General features: G+C 42.9%; 1 protein-coding gene across 6 annotated transcripts in view; it reads right to left on the bottom strand.

Moving 5' to 3' along the window:
* Positions 1 to 23,281, bottom strand: part of ZFHX3 (zinc finger homeobox 3) — a 250,541-nt gene that overhangs the window by 21,241 nt on the left and 206,019 nt on the right. For all 6 annotated transcript variants that reach the window (XR_013552520.1, XM_060650282.2, XM_060650277.2 and 3 more), the window contains 2 exons: positions 6,820 to 6,953; positions 6,467 to 6,667 (listed from right to left, as the gene is read on the bottom strand). Coding sequence is in view for 5 of the 6 variants with exons in the window: in XM_060650282.2 (XP_060506265.2) it covers positions 6,467 to 6,667; positions 6,820 to 6,953 (335 nt within the window). In the remaining variant the exon portion in view is untranslated. The remainder of the gene's footprint in view (positions 1 to 6,466; positions 6,668 to 6,819; positions 6,954 to 23,281) is intronic.

Below are 23,281 nucleotides of genomic sequence, written 5' to 3'. Positions count from 1 at the left end.
TTAAAAACTAAGAATAAGAAAGACAAAAATAAAAAGGTGACTAGAAGAACAGGAAACACAGGAATAGTTAACACACACACAGGGTGACAGAAAAGAAAGTTGAGAAGGAGAATGGATTGGAGAGAAAAGCTTCATTAGACTCAGAGAGGCAAGCAGTGGCAGTATACCAAGGTCACTTCTAATTTAGACCATCTAATTGGCAAACAGGCTCCAAATGGCTATCATCTCACAGGGCTTGGAATTAATGAAGCCCGATTATTTTCATTACCTTCCTCTGAGATAGAGACAAAGTGAGAGAGCTGGTACCCAAGCAGGTGCAAAAGCCCCAGGGCTAGTGGCCACCCGCCGCCCCAGTTAGGGGGGGCAGACAGCAAGCCTGTCCCAGAGGCCCATAGATGCACAGGGAGACAGACAATGACTGAAAGAAGTCACAGGACACAAACTATTGCTCCTGAGTAGGGGGAGTAGGGGGCGCAGAGGGCAGGGGAGACAGGAAGGGAGGAGAGAGAAAAATGGGGTGCAGGGCCAGGAGCACAGAAGGGAAACCTGTGCACAAACAGAAAATACTGGATAACTAAGAACTACCAAAGGGAGATAAGATGAAGAGCTAGAGAAAAAGAAGTTCCTGGGCTGCTCAGGAGCCTATCCCCATCTCCACTATAAGGTCATATTGTGGTAAGTGACAAAGGAACAAAAACAATTTCCCCATATTAATGCTCCAGGAGCCCAGTGGTGTGTCCTGTTACTTAGAAGGACAGTGATCAATTAGTATAAGAGTATTGAAATGCATAGTAGGTGGTCTTTCCCATTCTTATGGAGGGGCCAGGAACATGTTCCCCCTCAGCCTCAACCCTCCTTCCCCCAAAAGAGTAGGAAATGGAGGGTACAGAACAGGAGCTCCTACATCCCCTCCACCAATTTGAAATCTCTACCTTCTCTGTAAATAGGTGAGAGTTCTGTGGAGCCGACACTGGGAGCAGCCTGCTCGGTCAGGTCTGGAGGGGCACTTGTCTCAAAACCCTTAGGCTTTATAGATTTGCTTCTTTGATATGACGTGTATAAAAACACTCTTTGGAGGTCTGTTTCCAATAGGCCAAGCAGAATGAAGTGCTGCGGGTGCAGTTTCCATAGTGGAGGACCAGAGCTGCGATTGTTCCCAGTGGAGAATATTTTCAAGCCCCTTCATCGGTAAGGAGAAGGGGGCCCATGGAAGACACAGATATGAGATGCAGAGCATAAGCAAGCAGCTGTTACCATAGCAACAGACATATTAGACACTGCAGGTTCCTGAAAGCTGTCTGATAAGGTATTATTAAATGAAGCCTCCTCAAAACACTCTCCATTTACAACTGAACGGAAAGACATTGTGTAGAAAGTAATCTATTTCCATTTATCAGGGTGAAATTTACTTTTAGAAGAACTGAAACCCAATTCAAGCCAAATCTTGTGACCTTGGACCCAGACAGCAGAAAATGTTTATCCGAATTTATAGCTTTAGATACCCGGGACATACCCAACGTCTATCAAGAATTGTCTGTGTGGTAGATTTTGCCAGCTTTTCCTATTCTACAGCCAACTGCAGCTAATAGTCAAACCATTTGACAAGGAAGGAAAGTCACTCCTCTTACCACCATTCATCCTGGCCACTTGGGGACAAGGCAGACATAACTTTCTCCTTTTGGAGGATGAATGACTATACACTGGCCATTCCTTAATGATATGCTTTTGAAAACTGGAACTCTGGGGCACCTGGGTGGCTCAGTTGGTTAAGCTTCTGACTTCAGCTCAGGTCATGATCTCACACTGTGTGGGTTTGAGCCCCACATCGGGCTCTGTGCTGACAGCTCAGAGCCCGGAGCCCGTTTCAGATTCTGTGTCTCCCTCTCTCTCTGCCTTTCCCTCACTCTCTCTCAAAAATAAATAAACATTAAAAAAAATTTTAAACTGGAGCTCTGATTTGAGGGACATTTGTCATCATGCTGTTTTCAGAGTTTCCTGTTCCAGTTGACCAGGAACAAACAAACATACAGTCAGAAAGTCCAACCAATACCTTCCCATGGCCAATTTTTTAATAAATTTACAGTAAAATGCCCTCCAGGAGCATGATTGTCACCACAGGCTTATTATAATCACTTGGTTATAAAACAATTACAAATTCCATTTTAACACCAAACTTTTCAGAGGAAGCACAGTGGTATCTGTTTTGATTCAGGAGGGCAAACTTCAGTCCTCAAACAGGATTATGGATTCCCCCTAAGCTACAGCCATCAATTCTCCTCTAACCCTGATTGCTCATCTTTTCCTGCTGAACTAAAGGATCAAAATGGAAATACTTCATCACCTCAATGCAAACCATCCTCAGATCTTGAAAAACCAATTCAATACTGACAGCCAGGCAATAACTCCATCTTCTAATGCAGACAGAGGGTATTAAACCATCTTTACATATACCTTTAAGAGTAAAACCCTCATATGATTATATTTCTCATAACTTTCAACTTTGTTTCTGAATCCACTAACTTTCTCTTGCTGCTAGCAAACTGACTTCCTATAATCAGAACCTTTCCCACAATTTGCACACTTTTCAGAAATGTCTACATTTCTAGTAAAAACAGTCCCATTTGTAATTGCACCAAAAATAATGAAGTACCTAGGAATATACTTAACCAAGAAGGTAAAAGTCCTGTACTCTGAAAACTTAAAACATTGATCAAAGAAACTGAAGACGACACCAAGAAATGGAAAGACATTCCATGCTCATGGATTGGAAGAACAAATATTGTTAAAATGTTTATACTACTCAAAGTAATCTACACATTTAATGCAATCCCTATCAAAATACCAACAACATTTTTCACACTCCTAAAATTTGTATGGAATCACAAAAGACCCTGAATTGCCAAAGCAATTCTTGAAAAAGAACTGAAGATATCACAGTTCCATACTTCAAGTTATGCGGCAAAGCTGTAGTAATCAAAGCAGTATGGTACTGGCACAAAAAGACACACAGTTCAATGAAACAGAATAGAAAACCCAGAAATGAACCCACAATTATATGATCAATTAATCTTTGACAAAGGAGAAAAGAATATACAATGGGAAAAGACAGTCTCTCTAACAAATGATGATGGGAAAGCTGGGCAGCAACATGCAAAAGAATGAAAATGGATCGCTTCCTTACACCATACAAACATTAAATCCAAAATGCATGAAAGACCTAAATGTGAGAACTGAAACCATAAAAATTATTTAAGAGAGCACAGGCAGTAATTTCTCTAACATTGGCTATAGCTGCATTTTTCTAGATATGTCTCCCGAGGCAGGGGAAATAAAAGACAAAATAAACTGTTGGGACTACATCAAAATAAAAGGCTTCACTTCCTTCCAGTGAAGGAACAAAACTAAAAAGACAGCCTACTAAATGGGAGGAGATATTTGCAAATGATATATCCAATGAAGGGTTAGTATCCAAAATATGTACAGAACTTATATAACCTAACCCCCCCCCAAATAAACCAATTAAAAAATGGGCAGAAGACATGAACAAACACTTCTCCAAAGAGATACAGATGGCTAACAGACACATGAAAAGATGTTCAGCACCACTCATTGCCAGGGAAATGCAAATTAAAACTAAAATGAGATACCACCTCACACCTCCTAGAATGGCTACAATCAAAAACACAAGGAACAGCAAGTGTTGGCGAGGACATGGAGAAAAAGGAAAACTCAGGCACTGTTGGTGGGAGTGCAAACTGGTATCGTCACTGTGGAAAACAGTATGGAGGTTTCCCAAAAAGTTAAAGATAGAATTACCCTATGATCCAGTAATCATACTACTGGGTGTTTACCCAAAGAATACAAAAACACTAATTGGAAAGGATATAAGTATCCTTATGTTTATTCCAGCATTATTTGCAATAGCCAGACTATGGAAGCAGCCTAAGTGTCCATTGATTGATGAATGGATAAAGAAGATGTGGTATATATACACAATGGAGTATTATTCAGCCATTAAAAAAAAAAAAAAAACAAAAAAAACCAAAAAACGAAATGTTGCCATTTGCACCAAAATGGATGGGTCTAGAAAGTGTAATGCTAAGCGAAATAAGTCAGAGAAAGACAAATACCACATGATTTCACTCATCTGTGGAATTTAAGAAACACAACAGATAAACAAAGGTGTGGGGGGGAGGGAGGGAGGGAGGCAATCCAAGAAAAAGACTCTTAACTATAGAGACCAAACTGATGGTTACCAGAGGGGAGGTGGGGGGATGGGGAAATAGGTGAAGGGAATTAAGTATACATTTATCATGATGAGCAATGAATAACGTATAGAACTGTTGAATTGCTATACTGTACACCTGAAACTAATATAACAATGTTAACTATAGTGGAATTAAAAAAAAAGAACTTAAAAAAAAGTCTACATTTCTATAGAAAAAATCTCCATTGTCTGCTGTGGGAAGATAAGGTACACAGGGGTTTCAGTACAAAGTACCAAGTACAACCCTTTTAGGGATCATGCTTCTCCTATATAATTATGTTGTCAGGGATTCTTCTAGAACAGGGTTTATAAACCTGGTTCCATGTATGAATTTTAAGGTATTCTTATGCTCCCTGGCAGTATACACAGTTTTGTATATGCAGAATACTCAATGGTGGTCTTAACAATGGTTGTCCAACTTTACTGTGCATAGAATAACCCAGTAAGGCTACAGAATCACTTTTATTGGAGTCTCTAAAAAGGTCGAGAATCACTGCTGAGAAGGTGCTAGTTAGTGAGTAACATCCACAATTATCTTAGGGATTGGTACCCCAGGAACACAGTAGTTACATGTTGTCCTTGAAGACTCCGTTGGTAAATGAAGAAGATTCATAATGACCACCAGACTCACTTATGTGAAATGCACCTCACTTTCACTGTTATAAAAATATGACAAATAATGGATATTTGAAATATAATTTATATTATAGTCCCTAGGGATGTATAAAGGAAACCTACTGTTTAATGTAAACCAGTCATACAGATTATTATAGGCTCATATTTTCTAGACCAGACTTATATCAAATAGGAAAAATTATCACCTGAGGAGAAGAAAGATGCCATTAAGTACTAAAAATGCTTCCCATATCACTTTCTGTTCCTTCAGGCTCTTATGGTTCCAGGCCATCAGTGGGAAGTGTGATGAGGCCTGAGAAAATCCCCTTGTTATTTCCAAGGCTGGTGAGAATGCCAATACCTGTAACACAGAAACCTACCCATCCAAAAAAACGGTCTCCACTCACAGAGAATCTTTACACAGTGTTCACCAGTCTATCTGAAAACACCCACGGAAAGGGAATTTATACTTGAAAGATCTCTGAGATGAAACTTATGCTGGGTCACCTTCAAGTTTCCTATTAGCTGCTAAAGTTCTCTTGATGCATTAATTATATGTTCCCCACGACTAAACATCACTTAGAACATTATTCATTCATCTTGCATAACCAAATGGAATAGGAAATGCCTAGAGGTTATATGTTTGTAACCTGCACGTCATAACGTGGAATTCTGAACCGACTACCTCCCTGGGAATCTGTACATGAAAAGACCATCAAATTAACCTATTACTCCACTGTTGAAATAAGTTAGAGGTGAGAATAATTCTCTTTGGTAGTTTTTCCTCTAGTAATCAGGAATGGGCTTGCACAGCAGCCCCATCACAGATAGAAAAGCAGGATATTAGTATCACCTGTGGAATTTGGAAAATTTTCACATTACAATTAAATCTTTATGCTAACCTTTTGGGCCGAGCTACAGTAGCCACTTAGAGCCATGCTTTTAAAACCTGCAGGTGTAGCAATAGCGTGTTGAAAATGCAAAGCCCTCGTCCATGAGTCAACACATGCTATCCCACTGACCATTCTACTGCTCCGAGAATTCAGATATTGGCTTGAGAAGTGCCCACATTACAGGGTCACACCCCTAGAGCTGGAAAATGTGGGTTCAAATTTCAACCCTACCACTTACAAGTGGCATCAAGTCAGCTAAACTCTCTGAGCCTCAGTTTCCTCAGCTGTTAATGTGAACATGTCCAAACCTTTATCTTTTAAACAAGGCTGTTGTGAGGATGAAATGAGACTAACAGCAACCTAGAACATGACCAACTTATTGAAGGTTTGCAGAGTCTAAATAACAATATCTTTTATGTAAGTGGTTAGCTAATCTCTGCATCAGACCAGGAGGGAGGATAATAAGGGAAGGTGGAGAAACACATACACATTCAATGCTTTGGGCTACAGTCACACCATGGTCGTACCCAGTCGAAGGCAGGTACAGAAGAACAGAGGTCTAGGGCCATTTTTGATATTTCCAACTCTACACTGGCTTTCTCACCCAACAAAACAGAATCTCCTCCATGTTACTGCATCACCTTTGACCTCGGGAAAGAGAAGCCACAGGTCTTGCTGCCGGCTGCCTTACCGTCATAATGAGTTTCTCCACGCAGTCAGGTGCCACGCTGTGGAGGTGGGTGAGGTGCAGCTGGAGGTGGATCTTGTTGTTGAGCATGTCCTGGCACAGGGGGCAACGCAGCATGGGCTGCACGGAGTGCTGCGTCATGGCGTGCACCCGGAGGCGGTTGACGTCGGCATTGCTGTACTTGCAGTAGGGACACTGGTACATCTGTGGGGGATACATCCACCCCTCTGGCTGAATCTTCAGTTCCCACCAGTGCCTGTGTCTGCCCCAAGCCCACCCACCCAAAAGTGTGTTCCCCACTGGTGTCTAGAATGCTCTCCCCCTCCCCCAACCAGCAGAGCCCCTTCCCGTCTCACCTGCTCTGATTTGGTCTCCTCTGTTGTTTTAGGTCGCTTTGAAGAAAGAGGAGATTCTGAGCTACCTGTGAAGGAGATGCGTTTGGAGGTCGCGGGAGAATCTGTCAGCTCCTTCTCTGCTTGGCTGGACGATGCTGGAAGGAAAAGCAGAAGATGCGATACAGCAGCCAGACCAGGCCAGCTCCCAGAGGGTTTGTGTTGGGTGAAAATCAACATTCATTTATAGCACAGGATTTTCTTGAAACACCAAAACTCAAGTAGGATGAGCATCCGGACTGACTTATCAAGCACACTGGAAAAGAAGCAAGTGTTCCTTTTTCCCCCATGAATTTCTGTCACTACTTTAACAACTGAATGCTGAGAAAAAAAAAAAAATAGGGACTAAAAGGCTCTGAGTTGGATTAAGCTAAATTCGTTGTATTATGACTTCCCCCCAATCAAGACACAATCTGCTGGCCTATGGGGGGCAGTCGGGTTGAGAGTGGGTAGGGAGTCTTACCAAATGGCTAGTCAACCTGAATACCCAGACACACTCTGCTTTCACAGAAGTCCTCAACTATGTGAGCTCAACTTTATTTTCCCAGCTCTTGGAATCACAGCACAGCACATCACAGGAGACATGACACATGTGACCTGAGAAAGGTTCACATGGATATCCGCATATAAATACTTGGGGGGAAAAATCAAGTTTGAGTTTAGCAACCTGCTTTTGGGGAAAAAGTAATTGAAGAGTGAAAGACGTAGGGCACGAATCCAACATATAATCTAGCCAATGCTCCAGACACAAGCGTTTATTCTGAGTAGGTGGTAAGAGGGAAAGTCTCCTCTCTGCTTGCCCAAACCATGCCCCATTTCACCAAAAAAAAACAACCAAAACATTAATTAATGAGGAGAGTCACATGAGACTTAAGAAGCAAACAATAGGTACAGAAATGTGGGTGGAAGGAGTTCTCTGAAATACAGAAAAGGATCTGGAAGAATTTGATGAGAAAACCACTGGGTTAAAGGTTTAACAAGGATCAGCAGTGCTTCTCCAGCGTAAACACAAATCCCACCAGGAGTGGATGTGGTCATTCTAAAACCTGGTCAGTATGTAAGGATGGTTCTCTCACTTGTGAACACAGAACTTCCTTTTTCAGAATTTCGCTACGAATGATTTTTAAAATCCTGAAAATGGTCGGGAGAAATATATACCCATTCCCCTCATTGAAAAAGAATTTGACTTGCTATTGAGGTCCTTGGTTTAGAAAGCCTAATTTTTACCCTTAAGTGCAAAAGCTGTCTGTATCACCCAGTCTAGTTACCTAGCTTGTGTTTCTACTTTAGGCTCAGCTTTGAAATTTGTTCTGACGTGGATACCAAGATGCTCTCATTATAGATGTGCCTTTTAATAAACAATTTTAGAAAATCAATTTTATTCATTAAAATCATAAGGCCACAAATAATTTTGAAGAAAGAATTGCTAAATGCAGGAAATATTCCAGGAAGTTGATGCTCTTCCCAGAATGCACATCTTGTGACCTTTAAACCCCAGTATCTTGGTAACCTGGTCTGCATAAGTTTGTAGGGCATCTATTATTTAAAAAGTACAAGGACAAGCATTTTATACACAGACCCCTCCTCCTCCCAACACACACATTCATAACAGTACTTTAATCTGTCTCGAATCGACTTCAAACCCATTTTGCTCTTAATGGGAGTTATTCATTTTCACTTGAAAGGTAATACATGACGGCTGGATATTTAATGTGATGGAATGGCTGCCGATTAACTAGGTGCTGTAACATTCTAGACCGGTTCCCCCATGGCCCACTTCCCATCCCCTGGCCCCTCAAAGGAACCCTGTGTCGCAGGTTTTCGACCTCACAGTGTGATGGGCCCCTGCCTGAACACTACCACAACAGGAGTCCTTAACTAATGGGTCAGGGAATTAAGTGCCCCCTGACTCCCAGAAAGTTCCTCATTCTCCATCATTTCTCATTTTTGCTTACTGATTATCCTCTATATATTAACAGTTCAAAAGCATTCTACAGATGGGGTGAGAGGAGGCATTAGGTGTTTACTTTATTTGGTTCAGCCATCCCTTCCCCAACCCCTTCCCTATTTCCACCTCCAACCTGTAGGCATTAGTTAGGCTCTGCACTTATAGTTAGGAAAGAGCTGCCACCCGCTCCTCCTTCCATTAGAGGCAAACCAAGATACAGATTCCATTCCAAACACCCACTCCCTGTCTTTTTGTTACTCTTCCCAACCCGAAACAACATTTTCTTTTATAAGACCATGCCATCATCTTGTAAATGCCCTCAGTCTGCCACTAACACCCTTTAGAAAGGTGGTCAAATGTGCAGTTGTGAGGCCGTGTGGGTGGATGAGCCCTAAGAAGGAGACCACCGAGGATGAGACCACCCAACTCATCTCACTCACTGGGAGCTGAAGGGCAAACATAGGGTAGCCCAGTGTGGCATTAGCTTCCTTGTCTGACCAGAGCCCACCCTCTTCTTTCAGTGCTGAATGATGAATTGTGACAAGGTTGCAGAGGTGAGCATTCTGGTTTCAGAAGCCACTATCCTTTCCCCCTGCATGGAGAGGGGAACTTTTATTACTTTTTTTTTTTTAATTTTCAAACTCCTTAACTTCTCTGGAATTGTAAAGCTTCCTTTGTGAGCTCAAGCTAAGGAATCCTTATAAAGTGCTTTAAAAAATAAAATTGGCACTCTCTCCCTCATACCTCTTTCTCCCCAGTAATACACCAGCCATGCTGTAATATGAAAATGCTGCACCTGCTGGTGTAAAAACTTCTGGAGCTCAGCTTCCTTCTATCCTGGACAGCCTGCATGTTTATTAGATCAGATCTGTCTAGTGGTAGACATTAGCCACCTGCAGCTCACTAGCTCACTTCCTAAAGATAAAGCTGTGCCATTCTTAGAATCTATTAACACCCAGTTACAATCCCATTGTGTTTCCCTGGGTGATATGGGACTGCTCCTAAGAGTTAGGTTAACTAGTCCAGCAGCTCCCTCCTAGCTTGACCCCCAATATTAATATGTCAATCCCTATCAAGACATGGCACCCATGTCTTTATACAATTTCTGTAGATGTGCCAACAGCTGTACAAGTTCTCCATCAGCAGGCTGGATAAGGGTTTACTACAGGCCACAGACAGTCTGAAGATTTCTCAAGCTGCTTCCCGCTGAACTACTTCAAAAGGGCCAGAGTCTTAAAATCAATTTCTATTTTAGTTCGTCACTAGCATACATTGTAGGCCTAAGTAAATGAGGTTGTATGAATACCAAGAGAGAAAGTATTGTGGTTTTCTGCTTTTGAAGACTTTTCTAAACTTTAACTTAAAATCTAGGAGAGAGTCTAGGAAACATTATTTAAAAAATCAATTACTGGTCACTTTAAGGCCACTATGACATCATAGTAGTTAATTGGAAATACACGCACTTCAGAGACAAGCTTTAATTTAAACAGTGCCTGGAACCTTTGGTTTATCCTGGCAACAGAAAGCCAAACAACTTGAAGGGTTACTACCTGTAGTGGTTTTTACAATAATGACAAAATGAACTGGAAGCAATGTAGTCTCTTACAACAGGGCATGGTCAAGTAAACAATGGTATAGCTACTCTACTGGTTATCAGAAGACATTAAAAATAAGAGCTGTGAACCAATGTGGAAAAGTTCTCAAGAATGTTAATCAGAAGAAAAATCAGATAAAATATACATTACATCATGATATAACTATGTAAAAAATTGGTACTAGGAAAGAAGACTAGAATAAAATGGACCACTTTCCCATTTTCTAAGGTTGTCAGGAAGTTATATTATTTTTAATATTCTAATTAAATAGTTCAGCATTTAAATTCAACTGTCCGTGAAAAAGTTGATATTTGGATCCATACTGTGCAAAACATCAGGTGGTATTTTTTTACTTTGCTGGTTAAAGCAATTTTCTCATTTTGGCAGTTCTATCATACAAAAATATGTGTTAAATCTCAACGAATCTTTCACGGGTAACATGCTGGGCTCCTGGCACTTGGAAGGGGATAGAAATGTGGTGAGGAGCCATGTGAATGCACGCGTTATAGATTACATACTCTATATAAAGCTAGGCAGATGGAATAGCGACAATGAAATGGTGGGTCAAACCCTTCCACGACCTGATAGGATGTGAGCCGTGCATTCCTAGCCAGGCTAACTTTCTAAGGGGTTTAAGCACTTGCTTGTTAGGAGTTTATAGCTTTGCTATCCAACTTGCTTGATAAGGGACAGAAAGGACTGCCATGTCCTTCTTATGGAGTACACAAACTTCAAAGTTGGCTTTCTGGGCCAGAAGCCACCATTTTCCCTTAAACTGTGATGGGCTGGACACTACAAATGACAAAGATAAATAGCAAGAGAGGCAGACCTGATTCATGACTCTCTATTTTATTCTCTTAGGTTCCTCTACATGTGAGGCAAAATAATTTCATTCCTAATGAAACACAGTAGTCAGTACATGGCTTCCTTAAGGAAGGAAGGGGGGAAAGGGCTTTCCTTAAGGGGGAAAATAACGTATGCATGGAGACATCAACTTCCAGATACCCTTTGCTTTTAAAATATTTCTTTGGGAAGCATTTAAACTCTCAAAGTAATTATTTAAAAAGTCACCCCTCTTGTCATACTAATTAGAGGAAGTTGGGAGAAAAGGAGTGCCAACCTGTAATCATGCAAGTTTTGCTTGAGATTTTATGTTCCAAGCAGACAGAATAAAACAAGCCAAGCAGTTTCATATAGGAAGTGACTTACTTTAAAAAAGAGGTTAGAAAAGTATAAACTTAGGAGGCTCATAGAATGGCCAAGTATGGTAGAAAACACAGCCTCTGTAACTTTACCTGATAAAACCAGTCTTCCAATTCCAGTCCTCACTAACAAATTAAAGCCTGAGTCACTGAAATTTTGGCCACAGAAAATTTAAAAGATGTACTTGCAATACCATAGACCATCAGTGGACTCATGATGCCCCATTTCACACCTGGTGATGTTGTCCGTACAGCTCTGAAGAGAGGTAAGGCATGAAGTGGACTCGTGAAAAAGAAACCTGAAGAAAAACTGGAAATGAAGTTTTTGCTTCCTCCAATCATCAGCCAAGACATGGACTTGCCCTCCCCCAAAACCAAAGTAGTCAGAAGTAGTTTCTGTATTTCATGAGCAGAAGTCATCTCATCACCAATGGGGCTGTTGGTATGATGGATATTCTGTGCTGCAGGCCAGCCTCCCTTTGGCCAAAGACCTCCCTTGGGGAGATCCTGGGAACGCGCTGAGCTGTTCGTGTTTCTGGGAAGTTTCTTCTGCATTTCTCTCCTTCATGGTGGGGTGGCAAATAGAGATGGTATACCCCAAAGTGCTTATCTTCCTCCTTATGGGGGCCCCAAGGTGAGCCCACTGAGGGCCTGGGCTGCTGCTGGACATTCACTCCTTGTGGAGAGGCCAAAGGCAGCCGCCACCTCCATGTCTCAACTGTCAAACTCTTAGCTAAAGTGCCACTGACAGCCCCTCCATCTAAACTTCCATCTCCCAAACCAGCAACATAATGGAGGAGCCAATTAAATGATTATTAATTCATGCTACTTTCCGTAAGCCAGAGGTTCTCATCGCCTTGCGTTCCGTAAACCAGCTTGCCACCTGCCCCAGAAATTTACAGCAATCTTTTATCCAACTCCATTGACTAGGGGGAAAAAATTCACACAACTCCATATCAATGTTTGAGTTGGGATAACTACCCCGGCACACTAGACTCAGAAGCTTCACTAGATGTGAAAACGGTCATTTCAGCTCATAATTACACTGAAATGAAAGGTACAGTGTGCTCTTTCCTTAGCTCTTCTCCTTCAGCTTCTCATGAGCCTCCTACTTCCTCTAGACAACAAAAATTCAATGTTTTCACAGGGTAATCTATGTTTCTGGGCTCTGTGATCTTTACACTGGCACTGAAAGTGGAGCTACTCTTGGCATTTCCCTGCAATTCCCTCCCCCAGAGGACAGGCTAGGATTTCATACTCGCATCTCCTATGGAACTACCGTACTTGATAAGTGACCAGAGATCTGGCTAAATTCCCTTCCTCCCCTAATACAGAGAACAGCAGTTCCTCTAAAGGATTTGCTTTGCTGCCAACTTGGTCTTTAAACATGCATGGTCTCATTCTGCCGCCGACCAAGCACTTAAAGATTTCAAAGAGGAAGCAGAGGCATGCACTGGTACCCACACCCAGGGGGTGGTCTCCTTGCTGTGGCTACAGCAAACCTGGGCTCCTCTCCTTTCCCTGCCCAAGGTGTGGGACAAGTCTCAAACTCTGGCCCAGTGGGGTTAAGAACCTTCAATTCAGAGCACAGTCTCATTCTCTGTAACTCCAAGTTGTGCTGCCTGTGTACATCTCTAGAAAGCATTTTCGAGAAGTACAACCACCTACTCAAGAAATACAAGAATATGCCTAGTTGGGAAGAATAAGACATACAGGTATCATCAACGTATAAGACACGTCTTTCTGTTTCTATAAAGGGCTTCAAGGAAAATTTGAGTAATACTACAGATCGGTGTAATTTGTACTCTGGGAACTGCTAATTATTTTTCTCTTCCAGGTCGGATGTGAACTAGATAGGCCAGCACTTTGGAAATCCAGAAGCTCTTGGTGTTGTTATTATTATTATTTTGCTCTTTATTTAGAAATAACTGTAGATTCACAGGAGGTTGCAAGAACAATCCAGAGAGGTCGGTCACGTGTCACCTTCCCTCGTGTTACTTTTAGCCTGTGTTCAGAGAAAGATTTCTAGGCATTCAGTCACTTTTCATTGTGACTCTGTTTCTCTGACCAAGCTTCTCTCCAGCTCAGAGCCTGGAGCCTGCTTCAGATTCTGTGTCTCCCTCTCTTTGACCCTCCCCCACTCCCGCTCGCTCGCATTCTCTCTCTCTCTCTCTCTCTGTCTCTCAAAAATAAACATTTAAAAAAATTAGAAGCAGGAAAAGGGGTGCCTAGGTGGCTCACTAGGTTGAGCTCCTGACTCGACCTCGGCCCAGGTCATGATCTGTCCCACTTCCATTCCTGCTATCCAGGATAATATCTGCCAAAACTCAAGACTTATGGCTCTTCTAGGCACTTGTGCCTTTCAGGAAAGCTCAGTACCTCTCGCACTCAGCAGGGGCTCAGGACCTGCCATTCAGTTAAAGAAGACATAGTTCTCGAAACCTCATGCATGTCACAAGATCGCAGCCCCAAGTCTGAGTCAGAAGTCCCTGGGAGGGTTTGATAAAACAGAGAGAGCAGGCTACACACACACACACACACACACACACACACACACACACACACACACCCGCATCCTCAAATATGTCTGATTCAGAGAATGTGCATTTCTAGTGAGTTTCTAAGTGATGCTAATGGCCCATGGACCATACTTTGAGAACTGCCATCAGAGTCAAAGCTTTCTGTAATCGATGGGGACCAGAATTAAATGAGGGGCCTGGCAGGTGTGGGTGGATCTGCCAGTCCACTTCCAAATGACTGTTGCCAACAACACACTCTCATCATCTGTGCTCACGGAAGAAAACCAGGCCTGGTCTCAAAGCTACAGGTTTCCCTCCTCAGACCAAAAGTGAAAGATTAAATATGGATGTCCCTCAGGGAACATGCCCCCTCTTAAACAAATGTAGACACATTTTCAAAGTCAGAAATTCAGAAGGAATAACTTCCACATCCTCTGTTGGTAGTATAATCCAAAATAATGACAGATCGCCTTGCATATGGCAGTCTCCTTCTTTCCATGTGTCTCGGAAAACCTCTGGGAAAAGAGGGCAGACACCTATGGGGTCATTCCACTTTGCAGGAGGAGGAAGCATCTCTTCAGTGCTGGCATGCTGGGTCTTGGCACCTGCAGGCCACACCAGCCAAGGGTTCCCTTTGCTTCAGCCCTGACAAGGATGCAGAGATCCATTTTGGCCCCTCTGTGTACACGTCAGCCATCTGGGAAGGGAGGACTACACCATGTGGGGTCTCTGCTTTCCCAGTAAGCAGACTCAGGGAGGGATGGTGGGCCCATGTGGACTGATGGCTAGTGTTCTCACCCTGCATCTTTGGGGAGAAAATAGTGCTAAGCCCTACATCAGAGGCATCAATCTGTTCCACTAATTCCTTGTTGAAATATGCATAAGGCTGCTTAACTGTACTGAGTTGAGCTCCCAAAAGGCCATCCCACAATTTGATTTTAAGATACCTTGCTCCCTCTGTATCAGGTTTGTGAAGGAACCACCAGTCCAAACAGAGCCACCAGCCCCTGCCTCGTTTAGACCAACATCTGCTGTCAGTTTATTTAATAATTTCTAGACACTGGGCTGCCACCATGAGCCTAGCCTGTGTGCCAGGAGCTGGGGACCAAAGGGCCAAGCCCTGACTCCTCACTTTAAGATATAAGTCAGCCTGCCTGCTTCTGGCCTCTTTTGAGTCCCCCCCACCTGCCCAAAGTATCCTGGCTTCTTCTGGCACGGCCTCTTGAGCTGTGCAGAGACGCCATGGGCAGCTGTGGTCAGTGTCCCATGAGGATGAATGGCCATGGTCGGAGGAGAAGCTAGGGGCTGCACTGTCACTCTGCCCCCTGGCTTAATTACAGGGCTATGAAGACCACGGATTTGGAGAAAACCAGAACGGGAAGGACCTCAGAGACCCTTGAACTGACAAGAGGAAATAGTCCAGAGGTGTGAAATGTAGGTCAAAACAAGGGGGCAATGTGTGTCATTCAGAGACCAGGCCAAAGTTAATTAACAGAAGTTCATCCAGTCCCCATCAAATTGAACATTAATTAGGTTAGTTAGGGTCTCTGAGCCCCAGCACAGCACAGTCTCCCAAAGATTGGAAATATAACAATACTCTTCCAGTTTTTTCTCTATTCCAAACCTATTTTCCTAAGATACTTAATGCATTTTCAGAATGAAAGTGAACCTGTGAAAATAAACACATAAAATCCAGATGCAGCATGGTGACAGACACCAAGAACTCTGAAATGAAATTCTCAGTACCCTTTCGAGTCAACTTCCCCCCATGATCTGCCCAGCTGTCCGGGGTTTGTTTCTTATTTTTGTTTGTTGGATTGTTTTTTTTGTTTTTGTTTTTTGTTTTGCCAGTCCAGGTTCAGCATGAGAGTGTGAGAATCTGTACTTGGGGAAGAAAGACACCACTCAGGCCCCTGCCTGTAAGGCTGGGAAATGGCAATGATTCTCTACTTTCTCCTGTGGGTTTAAAGTACCAAGAAGACTGGAAATGTCTCCTTTGATAATTCTGCACAGTACAGAGAGAGGGGGATTTATGTCAATGCTTCTCTCAGTACTGAGTCCCCATGTGCAGTTTGTTCAAAGTGCTCCAAAGGGCTAGGACAAATGATCTGTGCAAAAGGGTCAAGATGTGGTCCTAGTGCACGTTTAGGGACTCCTTAAGAACTCATGTTTTCCACATGTCTCTTTCTGTTTTCCTAAGACCTAGTTCCCTTTCTACAAAAGCATCAGCTTCCCTTGCTAGGAAACAAAGCACAGTGATTTGCAGTGCTGGCCACACACACCCTGGTTCCACAACCTGGCTGTGTGACCTGGAACATTTTACTTGACTACACTGAGCTCTCAGTTTCCTCATCTGTCAGTAGGACAACAGTGTCTACTCACAGCGTTTCTGTGAGGCAAGAGATCAGGCATACAAAGCCCACCACAGAGTCTAGCACGTAGTAAGAGATCAAACATTGTTGCTATGGTTTCGTTTTTAGAAGTATCTCCGGGAAATAATATGGTTCCATGTGTGGCCATGGCATGAGGGGAGAAGCGTGGTTTTTAAAGAAGCATGGACACCCTAAATTTGCCTTTTCTGTACATTAACATGGAGCAACGATCCTATTAACCCATGGGTTTGATGTCTAAAGAGTAGAACATAATAGCTTGGACTTGAGAGTGTTTGTAGTCATGCTATTTTACCAAATTGATTGTTAATGAAACATTCAAACAGTATCAGGCACTTGCTAAGTGCCGGAGATTAGAGAAATGAATGAATGCTAGCTACACTGGGGTGAGAAGAAGAGGCAGAACACAGAAGACTGTTAGGGCAGTGGATATACTCTGTGTGATATAGTGACAGACATATGTCAATATCCACAGAATGTATAACACTAAGAGTGAATCCTAAGATAAACTATGGACTGTGGGTGATTTTTGATATATTAATGATTTATCACTGGTTTAAAAGAAAAAGTACCATTCTAGTGAGTGATGTTGATATGGGGGCACCTATGCATATGTGAGGGCAGAGAGTACATAGGAAACCCCTGTACCTCGCTCTCAATTTTACTGTAAACTTAGAACGGCTCTTAAAAAATAAAGTCTAGGGGCACCTGGGTGGTTCAGTCGGTTAAGTGTCTGACTTTGGCTCAGGTGACGACCACGTGGTTCATTGAGTTTGTGTCCCACATTGGGCTCTGCACGGAGAGTGCAGAGCTTGCTTGGGATTCTCTCTCTCCTTCTGCCCCACCCCCCACTTGTGAGTGTGCACACGTGCACGCTCGCTCTCTCAAAATAAATAAACTTAAAAAAATAAAGTCTAATATATTAAGCAAACAAACAAAAATGAATGAATACCACAAGCTCAGATCATAAAGAGCTCACGATCCTGTTCGACAACTACAGAAAAAGGATCTTCAAGTCTTCTCCAATCTTCATATAATAAGAGAAAGCGATTACGTTATGTGTTCTTTAGCTTTATGATGTGGGGACTATATCCCTGACCCACAAGGCAAATTGGGGTTTGATCACAAATCTGACAACTAGGTGTTCACCATCTATGTGCCATACTTCTCTAGTCTGCAAAACACAGAGAACGTCAGGCCAGAAAGTCTGTGGGAGCCTAATGAAAATGCTCGGATATCCCCTGAGAAAGGCACTATGCATTTTTTTTTCTTAAATGATGATCATGATTCTAATAACAGAGGTGCTTCCCTCATTGGCACAAATGCTAAAAGTGAAACAAAGCAAGATGATTCACACAGCCACTTTGCAAGAATAATACGCTCTAGAAGGTATTCTCAGTAGTGGTGAAAGAATGATTTGCTCCTTAATCTACGTTTCCACTACCCTTTATCCATACCTCGATGAGAATTCTCATCACATTATGCCACAGCTATGTGATTATGTATGGCATCCCTTCTCGAAGAAAGTGAGTTCTTTACTTTTTTGCTCATTCCATATCTGCCTTAGTTTATCGTCGCTAATTTTGTTACTACGTGAAAAAATATTTTCTCAACTGATGTGGTCCCTTTCCCCCTCTTACAATTTACAATATAAATTCTCAAAGCCAAGACCTCTGTATTACTGGAATTCAGGCGAGTCCAGATATACACCACACCCTATATCTATTTTTGCTTTCCAACATAAAAATAGTTTGAATGGTTTGTTTCCAATTGTGAGGCAGAATTCTGCCTGCAGTGACTTTAAACAGCCAAGTTATACTGAAAGTGGCCTGGAAAAAAAAAAAGGGTGGGGAGTGGCGGTGGGGGAGGGGAACAGAGGACTCTGGAAAAGCCCACATAGCTGCACAATTCCCATCCGTGTGTGAAACGTAAAACCAAAAATGGTTTCCGTTGGCAAGAATGTGAACCACAAAGAAGCCATGCGAGCCAGGCTCCCAGCATTCATTCCCTCACACACACCCTACTGCAATGACAAATTTACTTTTGGGTGAGGTAGAAAAATGGAACCAAATGCCAGAAGGACATAGACTTAGGCTGAAATAACTTCTGTGGAGGGTGGTGGTGAAGAATAGCCTGGTTTCCAGCCCAACACAGAGCTGGGATGGGGGAGCCACTCAAAGGTACCCATACGAATCTGCAAGGGCTCCTCCCTGCTGTCATCACACAGGGCTCTGCCAACACAGCATGATGGACCCTAGTCACACAGGACCAGTGTGGTACTCTAACAGCCCACCAAGAAAGGAGGCCTGGTACTGTCTGACCCTCATGGAAAAAGCCTAAGGGGCCCGTGTGAACCCCTTAGGCAGGCTCCTGACTCATGCCATCTCCATTAGTCGGAGACTAGAGGAAATCTAAGTTACCGGCATCCCAACTTTAGAAATGAATATTCTCCAAGTTTCTGCCCTACTGTGGAGTTCCAGAACTGCAAGAACCTATTCAGTCCAAACCTGCCATTTTACAGATTTTGAAACTGAAGACCAGAGACCTAAGGTCGAGCAGCTAATCTTGGCCTTGAGCCCTGGGCTTCTGACTCCTAGCAGGTAAGTGCTTTTCCAAACACATACTGCTTCCTCTCAGGATGCACTTTCTTTTGTCTTAATGGACTCAATTAAAAAAAAAAAAAAAAAGGAAAATAAAAAGGTATTTTTTTCAGCCCCTTTCCAGTCTCTGTCACAGATTACACTTGAGGCACTAAGTTCCCCCATACAATGGCATCCCTATTTATACAAAGCTATAAACAACAGGGAGAATAGGGGGAGGGCTGGTAATAGATTTCCACTAGGATGTGCCTGACCTGCTTTTTTTCAACCTCAGTAATTAGAAAGGCAGTGGGTCTGTAGGAATTATTCATATGCAGCAAGAGCCGTACACTATACATTTATGTTAAACATGTCAAACCCGATTGAAATCATGCCTGCCAGCACCATATTCCATAAACACATTTTTCCCTCACAGTCGCCCAGACCTTGCCGTGCTGCTAATACCTCTTTAATAGCAATCTTCCATAGATTCAAATCAGGGACGCTCCACTGCACTAATTGCTCTGTGTTAGGTGAGCATCGTGGATTTAAAAAAAAAAAATTAATAAAATAAAATCCCTTCAAGCCATTCCCCTAGAAAACAACACTCAAACTACAACTCTAACTCAAAATTTTACAAAAATACAGACATGGACATCAGTGGGGGATTGCTGAAGCATTGTCATGTTGTCATTTTCAGTGGAGCTATTGCCCCATCTTTGTTTTTTAAAGCACCAACACCCCCTGGTCATCTCGTCTCAAATTAGTTTAACTAGACCCAGTTTAGTGCTCTGTGGCTGGAAACCATGGCGGCTACAGGATTTAAATAACCACCTTACTACGACTCTTTGCCAAGAGTTCAATTTTTTCCCCTAATTATTGGTGATAAAGCATCACATTAATTGTATATCACTTAATTTATAGCAATTAATGGTTGATTGGATAATCACTGCATTAATTATTGTTCAGTTGCTGACACTGGGGGCTCTTCAATCTAGAACACACACTTTTAAATCCATAGCGCTAAAAGAGAAAGAGGGATCGTTTTCATGTTTCAAAAGAGAAAACCACAAAGTTGGACGGTGGAAATTGCTGCGCATTAGAGAAGAGACTCAGCTTCAAAGAACATTCCTGCACCTTCTGTTGGCCCACAAGAGTGCTTTACACTCACCATGAGTAGATGTGACCTCCGGAGGGTTTACCAAGGGCTTGTACATACGTGTACCACCACCTGACATCATGGAACCCTCACGACCCTCATCACGGAACCCAGGTGTGGTGGTGGGTGTCACCCACCCATGTTTTACAAATGAGATACCCAAGGTTCCAAGAGGCCAAGGTCATTTGCTGAGTGCTGGGCTTCCTGACTCCAAATCTAGAGAGTTCTTTCCACTTCACCAACCTGCTTTTAGACTGAGTAAGATGTGGACTGACTAGGAGGCACATTCATGGTGAACAATCCCACTCATTTTGCACATACAGGTGGCTCTCATGTTACCATTACTGCTGTACAACTTTAGGAGAACGCTACTGTCCAAACTCAGAATGGAAATGGAAGCAAGATCAAATGATGACACAGAAAAATCCCATTCTTAGAGAGGTGGGACAGAGTACCTGGTAGGAACTCAGGCTCTGGGGCACGTGGGTGGCTCAGTCGGTTAAGCGTCCAACTCTTGATTTTGGCTCAGGTTATCATCTCAAGTTTCGTGGGATAGAGCCCTGCATCAGGCTGTGCACTGATAACATGGAGCCTGCTTGAGATTCTCTGTCTCCCTCGCTCTCTGCCCTCCCCCGCTCATGCACACACACACACACACACACACACACACACACACACACTCTCACTCTGTCTCTCAAAATAAATAAACTTAAAAAAAAAAGAGAGAGAGAGAGAACTCGGGCTCTGCCCCAAACAGCAGGGCCAGTCTGCAAATCTGAACCTGTCTGTGGGCCTCTTGGCAACCCGCATGAGCTCAGCTCTCCCAGGCTCAGTTTCCTTCCCTGCACAGTGGCAGGGGGGAGAGAGACTTCCCTGCACAGTGGCGGGAGGAGAGAGATAGGGCGGGGTCACTTACAGCATCTCAGAGTGAAGGGTGGGAACCAAATAACATGTGTAAACCTGTGTAGGGCTTCCCAAGTCTCTTTCCCATCGTGGCGCACACAGAAAATGATGGCAAACTACTATCAACAGATGAAGCTGCCACTGACCCTGGCCTCAGGAGCCCCCGCCCCACCTGGCTAACTGAAGGGCTGCAGACATCAGCAGCACTTGTGCATCACTCCCGGCATGCGTGCTGGATAGTTGTGACACACCAGAACAGTGCCTGGCACACACTTAAAAGCTCAGTGTGCCTGTGATGTGTACTTTCAGGGTGAGTTTTAACTCCTTTTGAGTTTCTGTGGCTGCACTGTCCATATTTAAAGAGCCACATTTCGATTCATTACAATTAAACACAATTTAAAATTTGGTTCCTCACGGGCACTAGCCACAATGCAAGTGCTTAACAGCCACAGTGGCTAGTGACTTTTGCATTGTACAGTGTAGACACTGAACATTTTTATCAGCCCAGGAAGTTCCAAGGGACAGCACTGATCTACGGGAACACTGTTCTGATGACTATGGCTGTTCCTAAAAGCCCTGGCTGTTCAGGACTATGTCCCCTGAAAGCAAGACCTGTCATCTCATGGAACTTGCGATCGGTGGCATTCTGCTCGGGGTCCTGCACAGGGAAGGGACCCAGCCACTGACCGTGGGATTGACGCTACAATGATTCAAGTCACTATCTTGCTTGCTTTGTTGCCAACTGAGGTAAAAGACCTGACATCTAAGTAATAGAAACCCAAAGAGGGTGACCGGCGGACACCAAAAAGGAAATCTGGAGTCCTAGTCCACCATAAAAATAAATGACTAAAAATTTTTAGTAAAGATTATCCATTCCTGCACAAACCCCAAACTACATAATCAATAGCTGAGAAAATGCCAATTATCCAGGCTCATTTGAAATATTATTAATCTGCACCGTGAGCGGCCACTAATCAACAGTACAAATTGTGAAATCACTATTTATTTATTTGCTGGGAGGAAGCACTCCCCATCACATTTAATCAGATAGGAACAGCTCAATTTGGGGAATAAATGGAACAAACGCAGATTTTTTTTTTTTTTTTTTTTTTTATAAAACAGTAAGGATCCCAAAGAAAGCTAAGAAGAGGTTGCTGGCACCTGTATTGATTCCAAGATCAAATTGGCTCAAGTACCTTAATAAAGCCTGTCATTACACACTCAGACAACATAGACAAAATTATGTTTCGGGTCAAAAGAGGATCATTTGCAGGAGTCAGGGAAGAATTTTCGCTTCCCTCTTTACTACTACTGCAACTCGTAAGGTGTACCTCTGAGTTACTCATCCGTTCCCTCCCTCTGCCTCTCTCCTCTCTGGCTTTTGGAGAAAAAGCACAGCTTGCTGCTTGAATGAATGAATGAATGAATGAACGAGTGAATGAATGAATGAGAAAGTGAGGCCTTATTAAAGATGTTCATTTTTGGGGCACCTGGGTGGCTCAGTCAGTTAAATGTCTGACTTCGACTCAGGTTGTGATCTCACACTTCACATGAGTTTGAGCCCTGTGTCGGGCTCTGTGCTGACAGCTTGGAGCCTGGATCCTGCTTCAGATTCTGTCTCTCTCTCAAAAATAAACAAACATTAAAAATTTTTTTTTTTAAAAAGCACGTTCAGTTTTACGGTGCTCCTCATTGCCTAGCGGGTCCACTAGCTTGGTGTAGACACACACCCACTAAATTTATAAACACTCTGAATGTCATTTAATTGAACAACGCTTGCCCTAAACCAGCGTAAGAATTAGAGAAGCCCAGACCAAGTGTTTGGGACAGCCTGGCGCACAGCAGGAATCCTGCACGTGGCAGTTACTTTTTGTTGTTTACTGTGTCCGTAGCACACAGAATGCAGGAAACACACACCAAATATTGTCTGCACAATCCTCCTAAGTTCTCATATGTTGTTCCCCCTCAGCTTCTCAAAATTCCTAGCAGCCACATGCTTCCTGGCAAGAGTTTCACATTCACATGAAAGGACCTGAAGAAAAACTGTACTAGCTTTCCTCATCTTATTTATCTAAATTATTAAAACAACAACAACAACAACAACAACAACAACAACAACAACAACAACCTG

This window comes from Panthera onca, chromosome E2 (assembly GCF_046562875.1).
Source record: "Panthera onca isolate mPanOnc1 chromosome E2, mPanOnc1 haplotype 2, whole genome shotgun sequence".
In the NCBI taxonomy this organism is placed as follows: Eukaryota; Metazoa; Chordata; class Mammalia; order Carnivora; family Felidae; genus Panthera; species Panthera onca.
The sequence above is the reverse complement of the archived record's forward strand: the minus strand, read 5'-3'. Positions and strand labels throughout refer to the sequence as shown.